The 20,949-nt window shown below is 35.5% G+C and overlaps 1 protein-coding gene across 1 annotated transcript in view; it reads right to left on the bottom strand.

The window, feature by feature from the left end:
- The window catches only part of LOC128989057 (urokinase-type plasminogen activator-like), a 30,557-nt gene extending 26,263 nt beyond the window's left edge, over positions 1 to 4,294 (bottom strand). The window contains exon 1 of the mRNA XM_054410913.1: positions 3,053 to 4,294. Coding sequence (XP_054266888.1) covers positions 3,053 to 3,409 — 357 coding nt within the window. The 5' untranslated portion in view covers positions 3,410 to 4,294. The remainder of the gene's footprint in view (positions 1 to 3,052) is intronic.
- Positions 4,295 to 20,949: the final 16,655 nt, after the last annotated feature.

The raw sequence follows: 20,949 nt of genomic DNA, 5'->3' as shown, positions 1-20,949 counted from the left end.
TAATATAAGAAGTTTTAAAAAGTCCGCGAGAAAGAGTGACTGTGAATTTAATTTATAAGTTAAATTCTATATTTCCAAATTCTACAATACTCCTCACTCATTCACTCATTCATTACTGGGCTTATGAGCTCTCTGAACTTTAGTACCAAGCTCATAAATATTAGTTTTGTATACAACCGCAGATTGCTATAACAAATTAGCTGTAATCTCTGTGTCATACAACAGTTAGCTACACACCTCAAATTTGGGAGAAAATGGCCGACAAACTTCTATGTTTTTTATGACTCGCAATACAAAATTATATCAATACTTAAAGCAGTATAGGAATTTAACAAAACATCAGACTTCAAAATTGACTTTATATTTAATTACTCTACGTACAAAATGTTCAAAATTCCAGGGCAAGTGAGCCAAAATTTGTCAAATTAGTCATCGTTAACATAAACATCGTGTATATTATTTACAGAACAAACAAAAAAAGAACAATTCATTTAAAATATCTGTACTAAAAATAAAATACAAATTTTTAGCCTACTAAAATTTTATAAGTAAAATATTTACAAATTTACAAAAGTTACACTTATTTAAAACCATAATAAATTTAAATTAATATAGTTAAACAATAATATTATAAGCTTTAAAATGCGAAGCAATATTAACCTTAGTAAAACATTTTACAATCGTAAATATTTTAAAGATTAAAGTAATATCTTAATAAATTCTCAGAAAACCAAATCACATTATTGGCAAACCTCAAAAACAATCTTATACTTTAAATTTGATTACAAAAAGAATTTTAAAATGTTTCCTTTGTTAAATGTTATTGGAAGAGATAATTAAGTTTTTTTATTATTTAAAAAGTTCATTGTAGCCACTTTTAAATGCAGAGCTAAGTTTTTTTTTTACAAAAAAAGAGATTACAGCTAATTTGCAGTATATTGCTGTATAAAAAGGTAAAATCCGTGATCGCAGCACACAAGTGTAACGTAAAGCTCATGAAATCGTTAATAAAATGTATTAGCATATTAAATAATTGTGAACTGTGAATTTCAGAAACTTTCATACGTATCCACTCTTCGCACGGACTTTTTGAAAATATTACATAGCCTAGTGGTTTTCAAGTTTCACCTCCAGTTGTGAATCTATAATTTTGCTTGTATAATAAGCTAAAATATTTCTTTTACGTCTTATTAAATGGCGAATTTGACGTCTATGAAGAGGATTTTCCATTGAAGCCAGACCCGGACCAACGTTTTAGCGAATTTCCCATATAGGGAATAAGTTATTACCGTAGATATTATGGTAAGACTCCACTGAGATCCACTGATTTAATTTTTCGGTTTTATGTCCCAAAGGCCGAAATCACCATCCATTCGAATTCATATAAATATATATATGTCCGTTAGCACGATAATTCGAGCAAAAATGATACAATTTTGATTAAATTTGATATGAACGTTAAACCTACATTTATTCGAACGAGTTCACGAACCAGCACGATCTTGCCATGGAACCATGGAAACTGGGGTTTAAGGGGAAAAATCGAGTTTTCCCAATTTTGAGCCTAAAAGCATACATTTTTGCAATTTCTTTTTAAAGCAATTTGTAGTGCTTAAAGACAAATAATTTAGTATATTGAAGTGTTATTATGCGCCATAATGGTTACAGAAAAAATGCCAACAAATTTTAATTTTATAATTCCCATGTTATTCTTATGGAGAATAAGTAAATTGTTGTAATTTCCTGTAAAAGGAGCGTATTTTGATTAAATTTGGAAATGCATTTATTTTACACTTAACTATTGACATTTCACAAAAACACTTATTACCCCGCCTCTTGCAGCAAACTTATGTGTACTCATTAAACTAATGATATTTAAATAGGGAATAAATAGTATATTTTGAAAGAGATATTTTACTGGTAATGCAATCAATCAAATGGAAGTTCGCTCAGTCTGCAGTTTTGAAGCGGCGGGGATATTATTGTAATAGCAGCAGCAAACCTTTTGGAAACTTCAACTCACGTCCATGCAAATGTGCTGTAGCCTTTGTTTTGGTAAAAACTTTACCAAAGCAAATACCGTAGATATTAGGAGTGACCACTGCGCGGAGTTAGACTTGACACTAAAAGTGACCACCGCGCGGAGTTGGGCTGAACCCTTCGGGGGCCATAAAATTTTTCCTCGGATTAAATTTGACCACTGCGCGGAGTTGGGCAATCCCCTTTTTTAAGTTCGAGACGAAGTCGAGAACTTAAATCGATCGAGAGCTGCAAACCCATTTCGGTCCGTGGTACGAACGCTATTTTTCACCGCACTTTACCCTATTACCACTATTCACCACTATATTAATGCACACTGATAGTCAAGACAACTACAACATTAAGGTTATGTGAAGAAATAATTTGAGGAATCAGCAAAAATAAAAATGAATAGTTGCTAGGCAACGGTGACAATAACACAATTATATTGCAATGCTATGGATTTTGATTGTGTATTTAAAATGCATTCACGTTCTAAGTAAGTAAGCGGACAGCTGATTTTGCGGCCCCGGCCTGTAAAAACCTGCTCGGTCCCCAAATTACGATGACAGCTGGCATGGCCAGCAAAACGTAACTTTCAGCCACCAATTAACGTATGTAATACAGCCAAAAACATCATAGTGTGGTGAAAAAAATGTTATCATAACTCAGCTGTGAAAAGTATTGCCGAAGTCAGTTGTAACGAGTCAAAATGTTTTCACCGCATTAACATTGTATGAATAAAATATTGAACCATTTTACAAAATCTAAGAAGCTTACAATTTTAAAAGTAAAAGAGTTGTTTTATAAAGTCTTTTATCTATAGGCCTACTTAAAGTACTCTTCACAAGTGCCCAATGAAACAGAATAAGCTAAATTATTTAAAAACTATCAGTGACAGACTTTTGAACTTGACATCAACAATGCGACTTAAAAAATATATCATTAAGAAATATTTACCAAATTAAATTTGGACTTTCGTATACCATTTGCATTTACTTTAAAACTACACTAGGCCCACACACTTACTCACCGTCTCTGATCCAAATCGCATGCGCAGATTGAACGAGCAGAGGCAAGGGCTTTTAATCTCCAGACGAGTCGTCTTCCTGTAGCCATCGTCCTTGTTCTCCTCTCCTATCTGAACAGTACCGAATCCCGTAAAAACGCACGTCGTATATCCATGGTAACTCTCCATCCAAGGTGTCGTGGTCAGCTGTATCGAGCTCACAGCCCGCGTAAAGTTGAACTTTCCCTTCACTTTGATCAGCCCCACGTCAAAATCTTCTCCCCCATACCGAGGATGAATGATAAAACTAGAGGATTGGAGCAGCTGGGCTGTAGGAGGCCTGGGGCCGCTTCCATTTACGAATTTTTTTAACTCCTCCATCGAGTGACCCCCGGCGTATACTATACATTTTTCACCCTCAACGAGGCAATGTGCCGCTGTCAAGACCCATTCCTCAGTTATGATCGAACATGTGCACCGACCTGCCACTTCACCGCCTCGTACTACGATGAGGAGCACAGAATACGGGGATTGCTCTGGTTCTGTCAGATTGTAAGAATCTTCTCTTCTTCTCCAGTCGAAAGTGTCTGGGTATTCACTGTTTTCACTGTTAAACTGCGAGTCGTGCAAGATTTTCTGTTATTTTTTGTTGTCAAATTGAAATTTTTCAGTGGGATGAGTCAAATTGTTCAAATTTCCATCTTCGTTAAAATATGCAGTTGGCTTACTATGCAAACCTTCTGTTTGGGTGACGTTGAATTCAGTGCCTTCCGTGTGCCCGACGTCTGAGCGATGCATAGCGATATCTACGTTTTGACCATTATTGAAAGACCCTTCGGGTTCTGCTTGGATGACGTCTGATTCAAATGTTGCTTTATGCATATCATTTTTAGATGTCGTTGTAACTCCGTCTTCAACGACTTTGCTAGGAATCTCAATTTGGTTGAAGACAATCTTTTTTGTCTTGTTGACTTTAAAATGCACTAATTTTGTGTTCTCTAGACTTGTAGAATTTGTTACAGGTACATCTTGAGTTCTCTCCAAAGCATAAACAATGTGCATATCCTTAACATTTTTAGTAAAATTGACATCAGTACTTCGGTTGGTATTTAATAGATGTGTTTCATCGTTAGAATGGTTGGTTCCTGTTGATAAAGTTTGGGTCTGTTCTCCATTTGTTTCCCCGGCTACATTTTGGTTAAATACGACTATTGTTTGAAAATAGAAAGTAAATAATCCAAGTATCAATTTCATTGATGATTTTGAAACCGAAACAACACAATTTTGAATTTAATGCAAAAGTTTAGGAGTATTTATGTTTGTTTACCAACATTGTATAAAACAACGACATGTGATCAAATTGACAGACTGGACGATTTGAATTAGCCATAGCCATAGATTAAACATAGTCCCATGTGTTGGTTACTCTATGCCATAGGTTATCAGTTAGCTAATGAATGTACATATACATATGAATCTCCAAGTATTCAATGATGAGAATATTTTACTGCATTCGATCATTTTAATGACCGTTGGTGATATGTGTACTGTGTAGACAGTGTGTGCATTGGCTACCCTGATCGGTGGGACACACGGGAGGGACGATGGCTAAGATATTGTCAGCGTTCGCCGCTAGAACCGCTAAGTTGAAAAATTTAAATAAAGTTATTTTATAGCTTTTAGTTATAAAATTGACTTTTTAATTATAAAATTAAACTGTCATAACCTAACCTAACCAACCAAACTTGCTGATAATATAAAAAAGATATAAGATAAAATTCAAATATAGAAAATCTTTGTCAAAAATTAATATCTCCGACGGGTCTCGAACTCGAGATTCCTGTAGACTAGTATGATGCGCTACCAACTATGCCACGAACGCCGCTGGATCCGCTCATCTCGTTACGGTAATCGTGTTGCCTCAAGATAAGACATTAGCCACTATAGATATGACGTCACCACAACTTTACCCATCGTCCCTCCCGTATGCACATTCCCTACCCGGTTGATTGTGTGTGATGATCTTGCATTTTCGTATATGGATTGATAACTGGACAGCTGATTAGTAATAGTACTCGCATGAAAATCAAAAGGTTGTCGGTTAAATCATGAGGAACTTCAATTGTTTTTCACCACACTATGATGTTTTTGGCTGTATTACATACGTTAATTGGTGGCTGAAAGTTACGTTTTGCTGGCGATGCCAGCTGTCCATAATTTGGGGACCGAGCAGGTTTTTACAGGCCGGGGCCGCAAAATCAGCTGTCAGCTTACTTTCTTAAAACATGAATGCATTTTAAATACACAATCAAAATCCATAGCATTGCAAAAGAATTGTGTTATTGTCGCCGTTGCCTAGCAACTATTTATTTTTATTTTTGCTGATTCCTCAAATTATTTCTTTACATAACCTTAAAGTTGTAGTTGTGTTGACTATCAGTGTGCATTATTATAGTGGTGTAATAGGGTATAGTGGTATAGTGTGGTGAAAAATAGCGTTCGTACCACGGGCCGAAATGGTTTTGCAGCTCTCGATCGATTTAAGTTCTCGACTTCGTCTCGAACTTAAAAACTATCTCGAGCCGGCAAAACCTCATTTTCGGCCCTAGGTACGAAATATACTATTAATATGGTTCAAAACTAGGCCCAGATATCCTTGATTTTTCGGTATTAAAAATCGTCTGGTTTATATTAGTTCAGTTTAGCTTAGTTTTGTTTATGATAGGCCTCATTACAAATAAGGAAATAGGCTTCAATTAATCAACTTGTTTTGTACAGGTACGATGGATTTCTCTCTTTTTGATAACAGTTCAGGAAATCCATTACGTATATTAACAATGACTTTGGTTAATTAATCGACAAGAAGTTAGGACTGTTGTTGACTGAGATTTGGTTGATTTGCCCATACAAATGACATTGTCGTTACGCGCAGAATAAGCGTAGCCTACTGCTAGTTAAGTAAATAAATAAAACAGTTCATTACCTGAGAAATGAATTTATTAAAACAATCAATACGATATTAATAAATAATAAACCATATGAGTTATTAGTTCGTGCTGATCCACTATATTTACATTTCTTCGAGATTTTCGTTCCATTGAAGACGTTCGTGTGCTCATTGATCCATGGAAGAAATGGACAGATATCCTGAAACATAATCAATATGGGACTGGGAAAAATGTCATTATAGAAGGTGCAGTAGAACCTCTATAGCAAGCCTCTAGGGATTATCATATACGATTTCTTATCAAGGTTGACTTCTTAGCGAGATTTACAATAACATGTAATTTAGGGCATTATAGATTCAAAGGTATTTTTAGATCAATTCAAATGAACCGCCATAAAACAGTGACCTAGGATTACAGTAGTAATAACGGACAGCAGCATCCCGATTAGAGCCATCACAACGCTACTGACTTTTCTCAGGGATGAACTACCGATCGTCTGGTTAATACGCGAGCAATATAACCGATAAGCTACCCAGCTCTATAACATATAAGATAGGGAAAAACAAAAATCCCTAATACCCCCGCCGCAGCAAACCTGCAAACTAAGCGAATTTCAACTTGTCTGATTACATATTCACTAAAATATTTTCTTAATAAAATATATTTATTCCCGGTTTAAATAACATTAGATTTAACAAGTGCTCAGGTTTGCTGCTGGGGAAGGTAAACAGTGTTTTTTGACCAAACATCAATAGTATAGGATGAAATAAATAAATTTGCCAAATTTGATCAACATGTATCCATAAACAAGTAAATTACAACAGTTTAATTTTTCTTCATAAGAATAACATGGGAATTTTAAATTTGCAATTTTTTGAATTTTCTCCGTAACCATTAGGCATACAACAATGCTTCAATATACTGAATTATTTCTTTTTTTAAGCTCTACAAAATGTTGTTCAAAGGTTTATTTCGGAAATTTTCCATCACGATGGTCAAATGTTAAGTAAACCATAAATCAAAATGTCCGCAATAAACCTTTGAACAACATTAACTCAACATCACACCCAATGAACTTCAAACAAAGAATCTACAAAATGGTTGGGAAAGAAATTCCAAAATTTAATGTTTTTAGGGCATAAAATGGGAAAACCCCACTTTTACCCCATAAACCCCCATTCCCATGTCCGATCATGCTGGTTCGCGAACTCGTTCGAATAAATGACGTAGGTTTACACGTTTATACCAAATTTAATCAAAATCGGATGGTTTTTGTTTGAGTTATCGTGCTAACGGACACACTCACACACACACACACACACACACACACACACACACACACAGAGAGACATCACTTCGAAAACCACTTTTTTGGGTCCAGGGGGACCCAAAACTGATATATCCACTCAAAACTCAAACTCGAAAATTTTGACGAAAACAATACTTTCTCCATATACTATGGTATAGGGGGAGAAAGTAAAAATACAGTAAAAGGGTAAACACATCAGTTTGTAACTATTGAGCAAAGGTTATGATTACACTGAAGACTACTCGTCATAGGAGAAAATAGTTTCGATCAAATAATGATTATTTTACTTAGCCCTCTCCCACCAAAACTTAATTCCCGAAGTACTGAGGCATTCCACGTAAGCTAATTACAACTGGGGGGTTTAATTGGCATAAAACGATTACCGTATGCTAAATCCAAATGGAAAAAAACCAACAGAATCTCAATTTCTTAAGAGTAGTATCGAAAAAGCGAAAAGTCACAAGCTATTCTGAAACTAATATGATTTTGTTTGTATGATCACAGAGAATAGACTGGTCATGGTGGTCTATTGACCGTGGTATCTATATACTTATTTAATACGCAAGCAGGTTTTTTGTGACAATTACTCCTCCAAAACTACTGAACCGATTTACATGTTTTTGGTATCTTAATAATTAGAGAGTGAGGCACTGGGGCCCTTTAAAGTGTCGTATCTCTCCATAAGATTAACATGGGAAACCATCATTGTTATGAAACTCCAGCTGTTGTCAGAAATTAAAAGTGAGAAGAAGAGCATATGTTAATCGTAAACAGTCAATAAGTTTTACAATTAATTTAACAGTTAATTTAACAGTTAACTAAGGAAAGATAGGAAAGTCATAGAACACCACCAAGGAGAAGACATACTGTAGAAATATTTTTTTTAATTTTTTTTTTAGAATTTATAATCGTTATTGTGGCCAACCTAATGCGGTTTTGAGTAAGGTATTTGTAGAAAAAACTAAAAAAACAAGATCAGCTCTTGAAAAATGATTATTTACAAGAAATGTTGATTACATCGATCTGTTATGTACATCTTGAGTATTTCCATAATATTTGAGACAAATCTTTTAAATTCATCAGAAGTTATGATTGTTATTAGTTTAAAAATTACACCTGTAATACTTAGCAATTGCTCGAATTCAAGCAACAGGTACACTAGTAAAATTTTAATCTGCTGTCTTTAGTGAGAGTGCAAGTCGAACAACGGGTTTCAATGACTTTAGAGGGGAGGAAAATTCTGTGTGAGTAGCAATTTAACTAAAAAACTTAGACCTTAAAAATGACGTATTTTTGTTAAATTGGATGCTCTTACATTACACAGTTTGTTATGATTTCAGTGATCCAACGTCTGGTTATGGTTGGTAATAAAAATGTTTTTCGTAATTATTAAATGTATGTTCACAATATTGTTTTAATTTTAACTTTTAAACCCAATTAAAAGGGGAGCAGTGCGCAAATATTACTTCCATGTTATTCTTATGGGAAAACATGTGATTAGATAGGTACATTTATTTTTAAAACCGTTAGAGATATTGACTTAAATTTTTTTTTATATTCATTCCTTAGATTGTTTTCTATGATTTCATGCTATATAAACAAGAAATTAGGTCTAGTTTTTAAAATATAAAATTTTATAAAAATTACTAATTTTTAATTGTGTTTTTTTTTATAATAAACAATTTTTTTAAAGTAAAATTAATGGTAACATTCTAAAAATGCATGAAACTATTCACCATGGTAACAGGAATTATTGTGTAAAATTTGAGCTTGATGAGTTTAGTAGTTTTTTTTCTTTAGAATGGTACCTAATCTTCTAAAAACTAACTTTCGGATATTCACATTTGAACCCTTGAAGGGTAGGCTCAGTAGAATCCAGAAGGGCCCTCTTTCAAAAGTCCAGGAAAATTATTTTTATTTACAATATAAGACTATGGGTACTTAAAATCGTTCAGTTTTTGTATCCTAAATGCAAATATGCAGTTTGATTGAAGATAAGACTATTACAAGCTTAGTAAATGAGGAAAACCCGGGAAAATGGGTAGTTTCCTTAATTTATCTTAATGGAGGATTAAAGATTCCTTCTTATGTAAGAAAATATCCAAGTATAAAGTGTTATATATTTTCTTAAACTGCACAAAATACACAATATTTTGTCATCATTTAATGAAAGTTAATTTTTTGAGCATTTTCACGCACTGCTCCCCTTTTAACTACAACCGAGCAAGGCTTGGTCCCCCTGTACTATCAAACACCCTTAATCAATTGCCCTTAATAAAAACAATATTTAACTAATTGACAAACACATAACCAGACGCGATTCAAGCTATATACATTAGTACGCTAATTTTAATCAATGTGCATTATGATAAAACTTGCTCAAAATCGAATACATTATTGGTTTTTCTTTTACATTGTCAAGAAATATTAAATGTCAACCTTCACAATCCCCATAATTGCAGTTAGCAATTGATATTCCACTCGGGTATTGAGGCGCGAGTACAGTCTGTTCCGTGTAAAGTGGTGACCAGAGTAGGGGGGGAGGAGGTGACTAGTGACTAGGCATGCGCGGTCCACCCACTCATGTAAATGCGACATCACCTGGGGGGCTCACCTGTTGCATATGCAGGCAGACCGAGCTTGTAATTGTTTCACCACTGCCCACACTCCCACAGATTTATTGAACTTTGTTACCCGCCGGAAATCCATCATCTGTGGACGCGAATCTTCGCGCATAATTATTTTGGCGGGAGGTAATGAGGGGTCTGCATTGCAAGCGTTTATAATGCTATTGGTAATATTTGATAATTATTCAACATTGCTGAACAAGGGTTCCCGGGTTCAAGGACGGGTTGATTTATTTTAGCATAAATTATAAAGGTGTTTGAAGACTACGTTTAGATAACGCTGGTACTGTATGACGTGTGTCATGAAGAGCTGAATTGAATCATCTAAACGTGATTTCCCGTACTGTAGTTAGTTTCAAAGTGTAACTATTAACTACCCCCCTCCATAACCCCCTAACTACCCCATACTAACAATACTGATAGTGATAATCCTTGTTGGATTAATGCTGTTTTGATATAGCTCACGTGTACAATTCATGAGGTACAATTCAAGGGCATTCAGTGGCTCTCTGATGGATTAAAGTGAAGCCTAGCCGATGTTAGACAATTGTGTTTTAATAAATGACCCAGGCTGAAGAATAAACATTTTACTGGACATAGTTGGGTGGTTATTGCTAAAAAAACAATCAGAAGGTCGCCGGTTCTATTGTGTTGTGAGAAAATCCAGTAGCTTTAGATGGTTCAAAACTCAACCGATGGACCAGCTTTCCTTCATCATCGGTCCTTGGATAAATGATCATGACTTAAGAAATAAACTTAGTTAGTCTTAGTCAGTAACAAAGCTTCAAGAATTATATCTCACATTACATTAGTATTTTTTGTTGTTGTTAAAATGATTTTTGTAGTCGATCTTGTGATCAAAGAAATTAGTCTAATACAATAATAAAACTAGAAAACTCATTTCATCCACTCACATTAGTTTATTTTGTTTAGATTACTCATTTATTGTCTTCCTACCACATAATAGTTATTAGCAATAGAATCAGGATTTAATTTAAATGCCAATTGTTTGTTATAATTGTATTGAATATTGATGCATAAATTATAAGGCTGGACAAATACTGTAAAAACTAGCTCACAGTTCTTCCTCACGTAAGCGCTCTCGTCTTGGAGTGTGGAAACTGTATAGTAACTTTCAAAACTAGAAATGAACCATTATATTTACCATTTTACCGTGCAGTAAACAGGGGGCACAGATCTGAATCCACTTGCTCTTGTCAATGAAACAGCCAGCGAAGGTAAATAAATCAAAACAAATAAACAGAAATTCTTCTAGATGTTCACAAGGAGGTTAACTATCATATCCTATCCTATACTCTTATATGAGCAATGATTGCTTGTTTGTATGCACAAAGATCTCGAAAACTGCTTCGAAGATTTCGCTTAATGATTTTACATCTTATTCGATTAATGAAACGTGTTTCGTGCAGTTACAACTGCCAACCAAAATCTAATTACGTAAGAAAATTAAATTGTAAGTCGATTTTTTAAACATTCGCCCTATGGGTTGCCAAGTAACTACTGTATGTTGGTTGAACCAAATATCAAGGATAAAGTAAACAAAAGACTTGTAACATGTGTTTATTACAAGCCATCCACAGTATACTAGCAAATTACAAAATACAGTACAAAGGGAAAAACATCAGTTGTTACCATTGAGCAAAGATTACACTGAGGATTTCTCGATATAGGTGAAAATAGTTCCGATCAAATACTGATTATCTTACTCCTACCAAAACTTAATCCATAAAGTACTGAGGCAATTTTCAACAAACTTTGGTTTAGTAGTGAAATAAATATTTAATGATATAATATTTATTATATGTAAATTAGAATTAAAACAAAAAGCTATTTTAATTTAAACACACTATCAAATCAATGATCATGCAAGTATAGGCTATTATAAAGGAGTGTTTTTACCATTGACTGTAAAATAAATTAACGTGTTGTGGTTTGCCAGGTAAAAATTCCCATCATAATAATTTGAAATTCCGCTGAAATTTAAATAACTAGGGTTGCTTTCAGAGAGGTGAAAGCCAGTTGAGCGGAACAAACGTGATTTGATATTTGTATAAGTAACTAAATGTAAAAAAGTCGATAGATGTATTAATGCTTGTTTTATTGATTATAATTGTAATAATTCAAATTTGTTTTTACTACATCTTGTTATTCAGACACCTCTTCCAGAAGTGCATTGGTAGTTTTGACCAGGAAAATATTACAGTAGTTGGAATCTGATATTAACATCCAAAAAGGGCATTAAAGTATAAAAAAGAGAAAGGAAATTTAACATTCAAATTCAACTTTAGCCTACAACAAAAACATTGGTGTTCATTTTTCACCCTTACAATCGGTTTAAAGTATTTAAGTATAAAAAACAGTAACTATTTAAAAAACACGTGAGTATTAAAGTATAACATCAGGAGGGAAAATTTGACATTTAAATTCAACTGTGCAACATAAACATTGGTCTTCATTTCAACCCTTGCAATCGGTTAAAATCAGCTTTCTTTGCTGAAAATAATTTATGATTGTTAATACCAAGTATTCTTGATATGATTGTAATGTAACTGGAATGTAGGTCTTCCACCATTATTGGGACGATTTAGAGACGGCATTTTAATACTGGCCTTAATAAAACCATTGACCATTGGATACAGAAGATTTTGATGAAAAAGCTGGCTATAAATTTAACATGGGGATGGAATGTCTAGTTGTATTGATAGTCAAAGATAACCGTGGTTAAAAGTGTACTTCTATAAGTCCAGGTAATTAATTATTTACTTATTACGGTTATAACTGGACGTATGTACAGTCCGTGGCTTGGCAATCAAATAACAGTATTCATTTAGGATAGGCTACTGTTATCAACATTTGAAATTACTGAATTGTTACCAAATTACTGTTTCACAAAATGCAGATTCCATTTCAGCCGAGCCATTAAAATGAGGATTTGCCGAACAATTATTAATATTACAGAATAGTATTTAATGATGTACAACCTTTCACATTTCATAAATTATATGTTAGTTTTGCTATGGGCAAAGGTCCAAATCCAAATGTTCTTTTCTTTTGGTTTTTATGTAGTAATTTGCTACAATCATTGACTTTATATAAAGTCAATGCTATACAGTAGATGGTTTGTTAAGACCATATGCAAACATTTTTGGAATCGTTTCCCCATTTAACCAACTATTCCAAAAGATAAAAATTATATGGTGCATCACAAATAAACAACTCGATCACCTACCTATAACCTACACTTTACCTTCCTAATCTAACCTTACTTCAAAACATTTAATGTAGTCACGAGTACTCATAAACCCCGACCTACCTTCCCCACATGCCTAAATTAGATCAGTGTTCAATCTGCGTTTTATTTATAAGTGTAATAACTTACTGCACCGTCGATGTAATTCAACATAATATAATCTGTGATGTACTATCGGATTAAATATAGATTTCGATGTGGTTCGATATATCGCTTATTAAATCCTGATTTCTAACATTGGCTGTTTCTAATCAGCTGGCAACACAAATAGGTTCCCAAGAAAGTAGTCACTGGTCCGTATCCCTCCGCTCCTTGTTTATGCTCCGCGCATTGAGAAAGTAGTTCCGTATATTTTCTCGATTTTCAGTGAATTCCGCGCCTTAAAAAAATGTTGTAACGGCATTTTCTTGTTTATTAAAATCATAGGAATGGTTTAAAAACGTTTAAAAGAAAAGTATAGAAAGTTCAGAAATACCTTATGATTCTCTTGTTTACATTTTTCTTGTAAACAAAAAAACTTTCATAGCTACTTTAGTCCCATAAGCCTAATGTTAAAAATTTAAAAATTTAAGTTCGTTTTAAATTGCATTAGCATTATCTAATTGAAATTTGTTTGTTTACAAACCATCTCATTATTAGTCTAAGTAGTCTTGTTAAGTTTGGCTGAAATGTGTTCAGCCGTTATTGAGTGATGGTGTTATATTGTTTGCATTGAAGTTGATCCCAAAGAGCTTCGCTCGCTTCGCTCGCTCCGCTCAATAAAAGCCAAAATTAGTTGCAATTAAAACGTGATTTTCATTTATAAATTGCTTTTACAATGGAAATAAACTATACCGAGCCATGGCTCGGTCCCTAGGTACTTTCCACTAAATTAGTACACAAAAGTGATAAGAGCTGGATGAAGTGGACGATCTGTTTTGGTTTATTTCAGCTGTTTCGTTTCCAAGTTTTCCCCTTCAGTTTAAACACTGTTTCTCGTGTTCCTGTGCTGATTCAAGCACAACGCAGACTGTTGCAAGTGTGACGTCACACAACGTGACCAGACGTGACGCCGGGGTCACGTGACGTCATCCAGGGGCCAAGGAGAGGGGGGAGGGAAGGGGGCGTGAGCGGCCTTGATCTGTGTAATATATGCGATAATGACGCTTAAACATTGTTATTATCACTTATTTATAGAGTGCACAACTTGCATTCGGCCAACAGGTTTGCCAAATTGGCTGAAATGCGATCCGAGGAATGCTTAAGTTCCTGATAGCACCTGATTAATCTATCTAGCATGATGAAATCAGATCATTAGACATACTAGTAATTACTATTTGCAACTCTCTGAATGTGGTAAAGGCTGTATAAGGACAAGCTGAAACAGGGGGACTTCCGAAAAGAGTACCGCCACTTTTACAGAGTACTGCTGGCGCTTAGGTTAGGTTGGTTTATTTTTTTGATAATGACAAATATGGTAAAATTTCCAAATTAACCTTTTTCTTAATCATCAAACAGAAGAGAGGGTAATGGTTTGATAGGGATAAGAGGTTTGACAAAAAGATAAGTATTGTATTATTTTTTATGTTGCCATATCGTTATTATTATAAGCTATACTATTCTAAACCAAACTAAACCACAGAGAGGAAGTAGTATAGTATAAATATATATTACGTTATATAATATGTATTAAATTATATCATATGCATTATATAAATATTATATTACTTCTCTGTGACTAAACTAAACAAAGCAAACATAACCTACTAGTAGGCACAGCTCACCGTAAAAGAGTGACGGTCACCTTCTAGAATAGCACCGAAAGACCCAATGCCAAAATGAAAATAATTCAATACTCCCACCGACAGTTTTTGTTGCTTTCATGCATTAATTTCTGTAAAAAGAAAAGAAAAAGCCGACTGTTAAGCCAAGCCAATTTGAAAGCACAACTCAATGTTAGCTATAGGCCTAGTATATGTCATGTGACAACAACGTTCATGGTACCATTAGGATTATTGAAGGGAAATATTGTATTGACATAACTCCACTGTTTTTAGGGATCATTCAAGTGTGCTTTGTTTGAATATCGATGGTTTTAATAATACCCCCACTGCAGCAATCCTGCAGACTAAGCGGATTTCCATTTGCCTGATTTGATTTTCAATTAGATCTATTTCAATAACATTAGGTTTAATGAGGATCTAGGTTTTCTGCTACAAGGAGGGTTATAAAGTTTGTTTTATTAAAATATAGATTAGTATAGTTAATGAATTTGCCAAGTTTGGGAAAAGAATATTCATAAAAATGCAAACTATACGACAGTTTACTTATTCTCTATGAGAATTACATGGGGGTTTTACATTTTTTTAATTTCTCCATAACCAATAACCGTACAAAAACACTTCAATACCTATACTAAATTGTTTGTTTTTAAGCTCTGCAAAATTCAGATAAATTGGAAAATTTAATGTTTCTAGGGTAAAATATGAGAAACCCCTTTTTTTAGACCTTAATTCCCCCCAATAAAACCCCGTTCTCATAATCCGATCGTGCTGGTTCATGAACTCAGTCAAGTATATCCTGCCCTACATCTTTAAGCAAAATTTCACAAACATTACTCTCGCGTATACGGACGTATAAATATGTTCGCGATGTGGACAGTGTAAAATACCACGTCGCGGAGTGAGCATTTCTTTTCGTACATTGGCAGAAGCGAAATGCCCAGACCGCGTTGTGGGTAAACTTGTTTACTCAAATGCCGAAGTCAAAACGTTCTTCGGCGATTAAGTGGGTATTTCTAGTTTGCGCCAACGCCAAATAGCCTGTATAAACTACCGCATACACAAAATTGACATGAAATCCACAATCACTAGGTAGAATAGAATTTATGCTGTTGGCTCAGTATGTACTGCAATGCAATATAGAATTGCATTTTATGTATAACCTTTGACTATTAATACAACAACAACCTAATACGTTAACACAACGTTAGTAACGTTAATACGTTACGCAATTTACCTAAACAGTCCTCTTGCAAACACACCTGATAAAACCTTGCTTGGATCCAGATGCTTCTTTGCGTACGTTTACTTGCTCATCAGGTACATCCTCGGTGCAAATAAATTTATTTGGAGTCACCTTGAATTGGTTTCTAAAGTACCAAGAGTCCCCGGTCAACATCAGGAATGATGCCCATTACGTTGTCTCTGACTGAAACTGAGATTAACTTTCTATCCGTGTTCTGGAAATTTTTTGTGTCTGGATGTTTAAGGAAGTTACACAGTTTTCCCATGTTTGTATAGCAAATTTTCTTGGGCAAAGAGTGCACAAAGGTACACTAACTGCTCTCTACTTAGGTCTTCATTATGGATGTCCTGTGAGAACGAGAATTCGGCGTTTACGCATGACAGAAATACCCAAAACCCGACGTGGACAATTACTTTTGTCATAGATAATATAACCCCTACTAGTAGGGGTTATATTATCTGTGCTTTTGTTCACACCGCGTTTTGGGTATTTTGGATTTTCTCAATCGCAGAAGAACGTTTTAACTTCGTTATTTGAGTAAATCAGTTTACCCACAACGCGGTCTGGACATTTCGCTTCGGCCAATGTTCGAACAAAATGCTCACTCCGCGACGTGGGTATTACACGCAGTCCACATCGCGAAGTGGGTAAAAATTTCGGACTTTGTCCGAATTCGGAGTTTGAGTGTAACATATATAATAATCCATCTACAATTTTAGTAGTATAAATACATATACAACATTTTAAACGGATGGCGTTTTTGGTCTCTGGGAGACATCAAAACGAAAAAGTAAATCGATCCCGGGCCTAGGTCTTACCATGAGACCTACGGTATTGGCGTATTGTTTATACGGTGAATTGTCTTAAAATAAGTAAACGTGTGTTTATAATATCTTCTCCAATATTCAAAGTGATACGGTATAACTTTGAAACTATAAGTAACCCTTTTCCTCTCTTTTAAACTACAGTTAATTCCGGTGTAATATTTGCTTTGCATACATATATTAACTTTATCTTGTTTGATGCAAGTAATCCTAAGTAGTTTAAGTTCGTAAAATGAATAATGAATTGAATACCGGTAATATGCATAAGAAAACACTGCTCTAAACGGTCAGAAACATACCTTATTCCACTTATGATAGTTGTTTACCTACATGTGTATGAAGTTGTACAAGTATTAAGGAAAATTTTTATGTCTTTTATTTATAGTCAATAGTTAGATGGTACTATTTCGTTTTTATTGTAGACCTACCTGAGATTCTTTTACATACTCAACGTACTAAACAATCCATCTAAATGACTCGGCACGCTTTGCCGCCCAATGCCAGTGTTGACAAGTCAGGTTCCACAATAATGAACCGTAACGAAAACATTACCATCGACCTCGGATTTATGGTAAGTTAATTATTTGAACAAGCCGGCAGATTGTATGTAAATGTAACTCGGGCAAATTGCACGATATTTTATAATTACAGGTCTAAGTAGGAGCACATATTTATGAGACACACTTCATAATATTTATCCAGAGCGCGTTAGTTGGAGTCTAATTGTGGTTTATAGGTGTCCACCGGTCTCAGATAATGTTGATTTCCCGCTCGTGAAGTGTTTCTGGAACGTAACCCGACATTGGACAACCGTCTTTAAAGAGAAGGTTGGACGTAAGAGGCATTTCTACGTAATAAATCAGCGGTTGAAAGTAGTATGCATTTGCATGCATCGGAGTTAAGTTTTTCAGATTTTTTAATATTTTCATAATGAATTAGTCAGCAAAAATGTTATTTGCAGAGTCAATTTGCAGTCTAAAGCTGATCCACGATTGCAAACATTTGGTCATATTTTAAAACATTTGACCCACCTCAAGAATCTTATTCTCAACCAAGTTACACATTTATTAACATCCTTCTAGGATAGATCACTAGTAAAAGGTCACCACTTTAAATATCCTCCTCTCAGGTAGACCCTCTGTTAAGGCCCGTTTTGCCAGAAGCGTCTGGTGCGTCTGACGCTCAGCGATGATCGCTAGAGCAATAATCGCTCAGCGTCTATCGCTCGGGCCTATTTTGCCAGAAGCGTCTGTTCCTTGCGATTATTTGATCAGTAAGTGGTTTACTTTGGTGGCAAAAGGAGTGTTTCTGAAAATGACCTATAAAAAGCAAATAGTAAAGTATTTGTTAGCTGAGGAATTCGACGATGATGAGATATTAGAAATGTTGTGCAAACCAAACCTAGGAAAGAAGTGCGTACTATGTTTTTAAAGAGGCCTGAAGAAAGATATTTTAAATTGTTAATTGAAAATCAGTTAACGATTGACTTAACAGTCGTGTGCTGAAATGGATTCAATCAGTTTTTCATCTTCTTCACTATTGAATCCCCACTTTGTTTGTGACATGTCACTAAACTTGAAAACACAACTTATTTAAAGAAACAAAAGTTAAGTCAACAACTAAACACGTGCTTATTCCAGTAATAATTGCTAGCGACTGCGTCTCCGTCTGCTCCAGGAGCAGTGGTCCGCGTCAGACGCTTGCGTCTCAGTTACAGACGCTGGCGGCTATAGCGATAGACGCTTCTGGCAAAATAGACTTAACTAAAACAATGCAAAGCAGTGGGCAGCGATTGACGCAGAGCGATAGACGCTGAGCGTCAGACGCACGAGACGCTTCTGGCAAAACGGGCCTTTACACAGCCAAGAGTTTTCAAGACTCCACATTGTAGATCAACCGACGACATCCCGCTGAGACGACGTTCTGTGGAAGTCCTGAGAAGACGTTGATGACAAGTATCTAAATGAGAAGCCCTATAAAGGAAGGATAAATCAGGGGTAACTGCAGGGTTGGTCTGTAAACACTGTGAACAGGCCCCCCGTGTCGCACCACAGTGTCACAGATTTACATTATAGCTTTATAAGTACATCATCATCCGGGTTGGAGGCATAACTGTGTCTTCGTGGTACTGTGTTGTGTGAACCAGCTGACTCCGCTCTTTGTTTTACAGTTGGAGCTTTAGAAAATGTCATCGTAAAAATGTAGATGATTTCCGTCCGATTTCAGTTGCAGTATTTTCAATTTTAAACCTTAGGTAAATGTAAGCTATTTGTTGGTACTGGTTGGTAGATATATCTCATACGCATTAACTTTCACAACTAACTACGTTTCGTTTGCATTATCCTCCACCCAATAACCCCATTGGCTAATAGTTTCCAAGCGAGAACTAAAATTTGAACGATTGCGTGATGAACGGATCTTCATTTGAGATCTTCATTCCATATATTCTGACAGTAGTCCGAAGTGTTAATTGGAAATCCGTTCTCACACTTGACTAATGAACTTGATTAGTTTCAACTGTGAAAAAGTTACCATGCGTGAGTATCGCTGTGGAAACATGCATTTTAATGGAACTGCGGCTGGTGATTTATCCAGCAATGATATCATCATTATCGGGCCGGATGATATATGAAACAGTAGTTAATGTAGGGAGCAGCGGGGGGCCCTTACAGTAATTACATTAGAGATGCCGTCCTGCGTCCAACCTAATGGGGGTCGCAACCTCTCCGTATTGGGAATTTAATAAAGTATTCGTCAATAAATAAATACAAACTTTAACGCTGGAAACGGGAGGAGTAGGAAAGTTGTAGAAAATACTTCATGAACTATAATGAATTTGAAAGTGTGTGATTCTAGCTCGTTCTAAGACACGATATCAGTTAATAATATAATAATAAGAAGTGGTCGTTAAGTTTCTGGGCTGGTAGGACTTTTGGTCGAGAGTTATCTACCTGTTACAGGTGCTGGTGATGGTAAGATTATTTGGTTTATTGTTTATGGGGGTTGTCTGGTAAGTGTTCATGGTGGTTGTTATAGTGGTTGGTCGGGTATTTTGGGTTTGGATTTGTCGGTTTGTTGATGGTGAGTTTTAGGCGGTGCATGAAGTATGGTTGAAAACATTGCTATAGAATTCCTCTGGTATGGGCAAAGTCGAGGTACTTCAAGTTGAGGTGGCTACAATGCTGCTGTCTAGGACTATGGCTAACGCTCCTTACATCCTCGATTTCAACCGGAGAGGCGATTCATCCTGAGGTCAAAGCCAAAAGAATGGTAGTCCAAAACATATTTTCCAACGTCGTCAGTAATGCAGTACAAGCCAACCCCTGGTTTTCGACCACACATCATCGCATATCTCCCATCGGATGACAAACTTCCATGTCATCGCCCACACCCACATCGTTGGTCGCTTGTCCATGGTCGGTGGCTACCAGTGATATATGAAGAGGACCCCTAGCCACGGGTCCCCGTTATCTACCTACCGTATCTCGACGATTAAATTCAATTCCGGAGTCGCTACGGGGGTGCTTACAAGTAGCTACTTTGTTTAAACAATAGATTCCAAAAAAGGCGACCCGGGGAATTATTAATCTTGGAAATAATCAGGAAAGTAATCTGGGCGGATGAATAGTCTTGTCTCAATCCCGTCTGCGACGAGCAACATTAATAATACGTACCATATGGCGCGGACTGCGGAAAACGTGTTTTCTACCGCTGCAAATAGCATTACATTTTTAACATAGTATTAGGTTTCGTCATACTTATATTTCCTGCAGTAATTTTCACCATTTTGGTATCATAATAAATCGTACTGTAAAAATATCGGGATAAATTTACAAATTATATGTGTTGAACTAAAAAAAATTGTCACGGTCCATACTTTTTACTGTTTAAATTTTACTGTTGCAGCTTGAGATGGCATTTGAGGTTTTGAAACAG

This window comes from Macrosteles quadrilineatus, unplaced genomic scaffold (assembly GCF_028750875.1).
Source record: "Macrosteles quadrilineatus isolate MER2022 unplaced genomic scaffold, UCM_ALF_1.0 Scaffold_3__2_contigs__length_128488019, whole genome shotgun sequence".
NCBI lineage: Eukaryota > Metazoa > Arthropoda > Insecta > Hemiptera > Cicadellidae > Macrosteles > Macrosteles quadrilineatus.
This window is presented reverse-complemented; position numbering and strand designations above follow the sequence as displayed.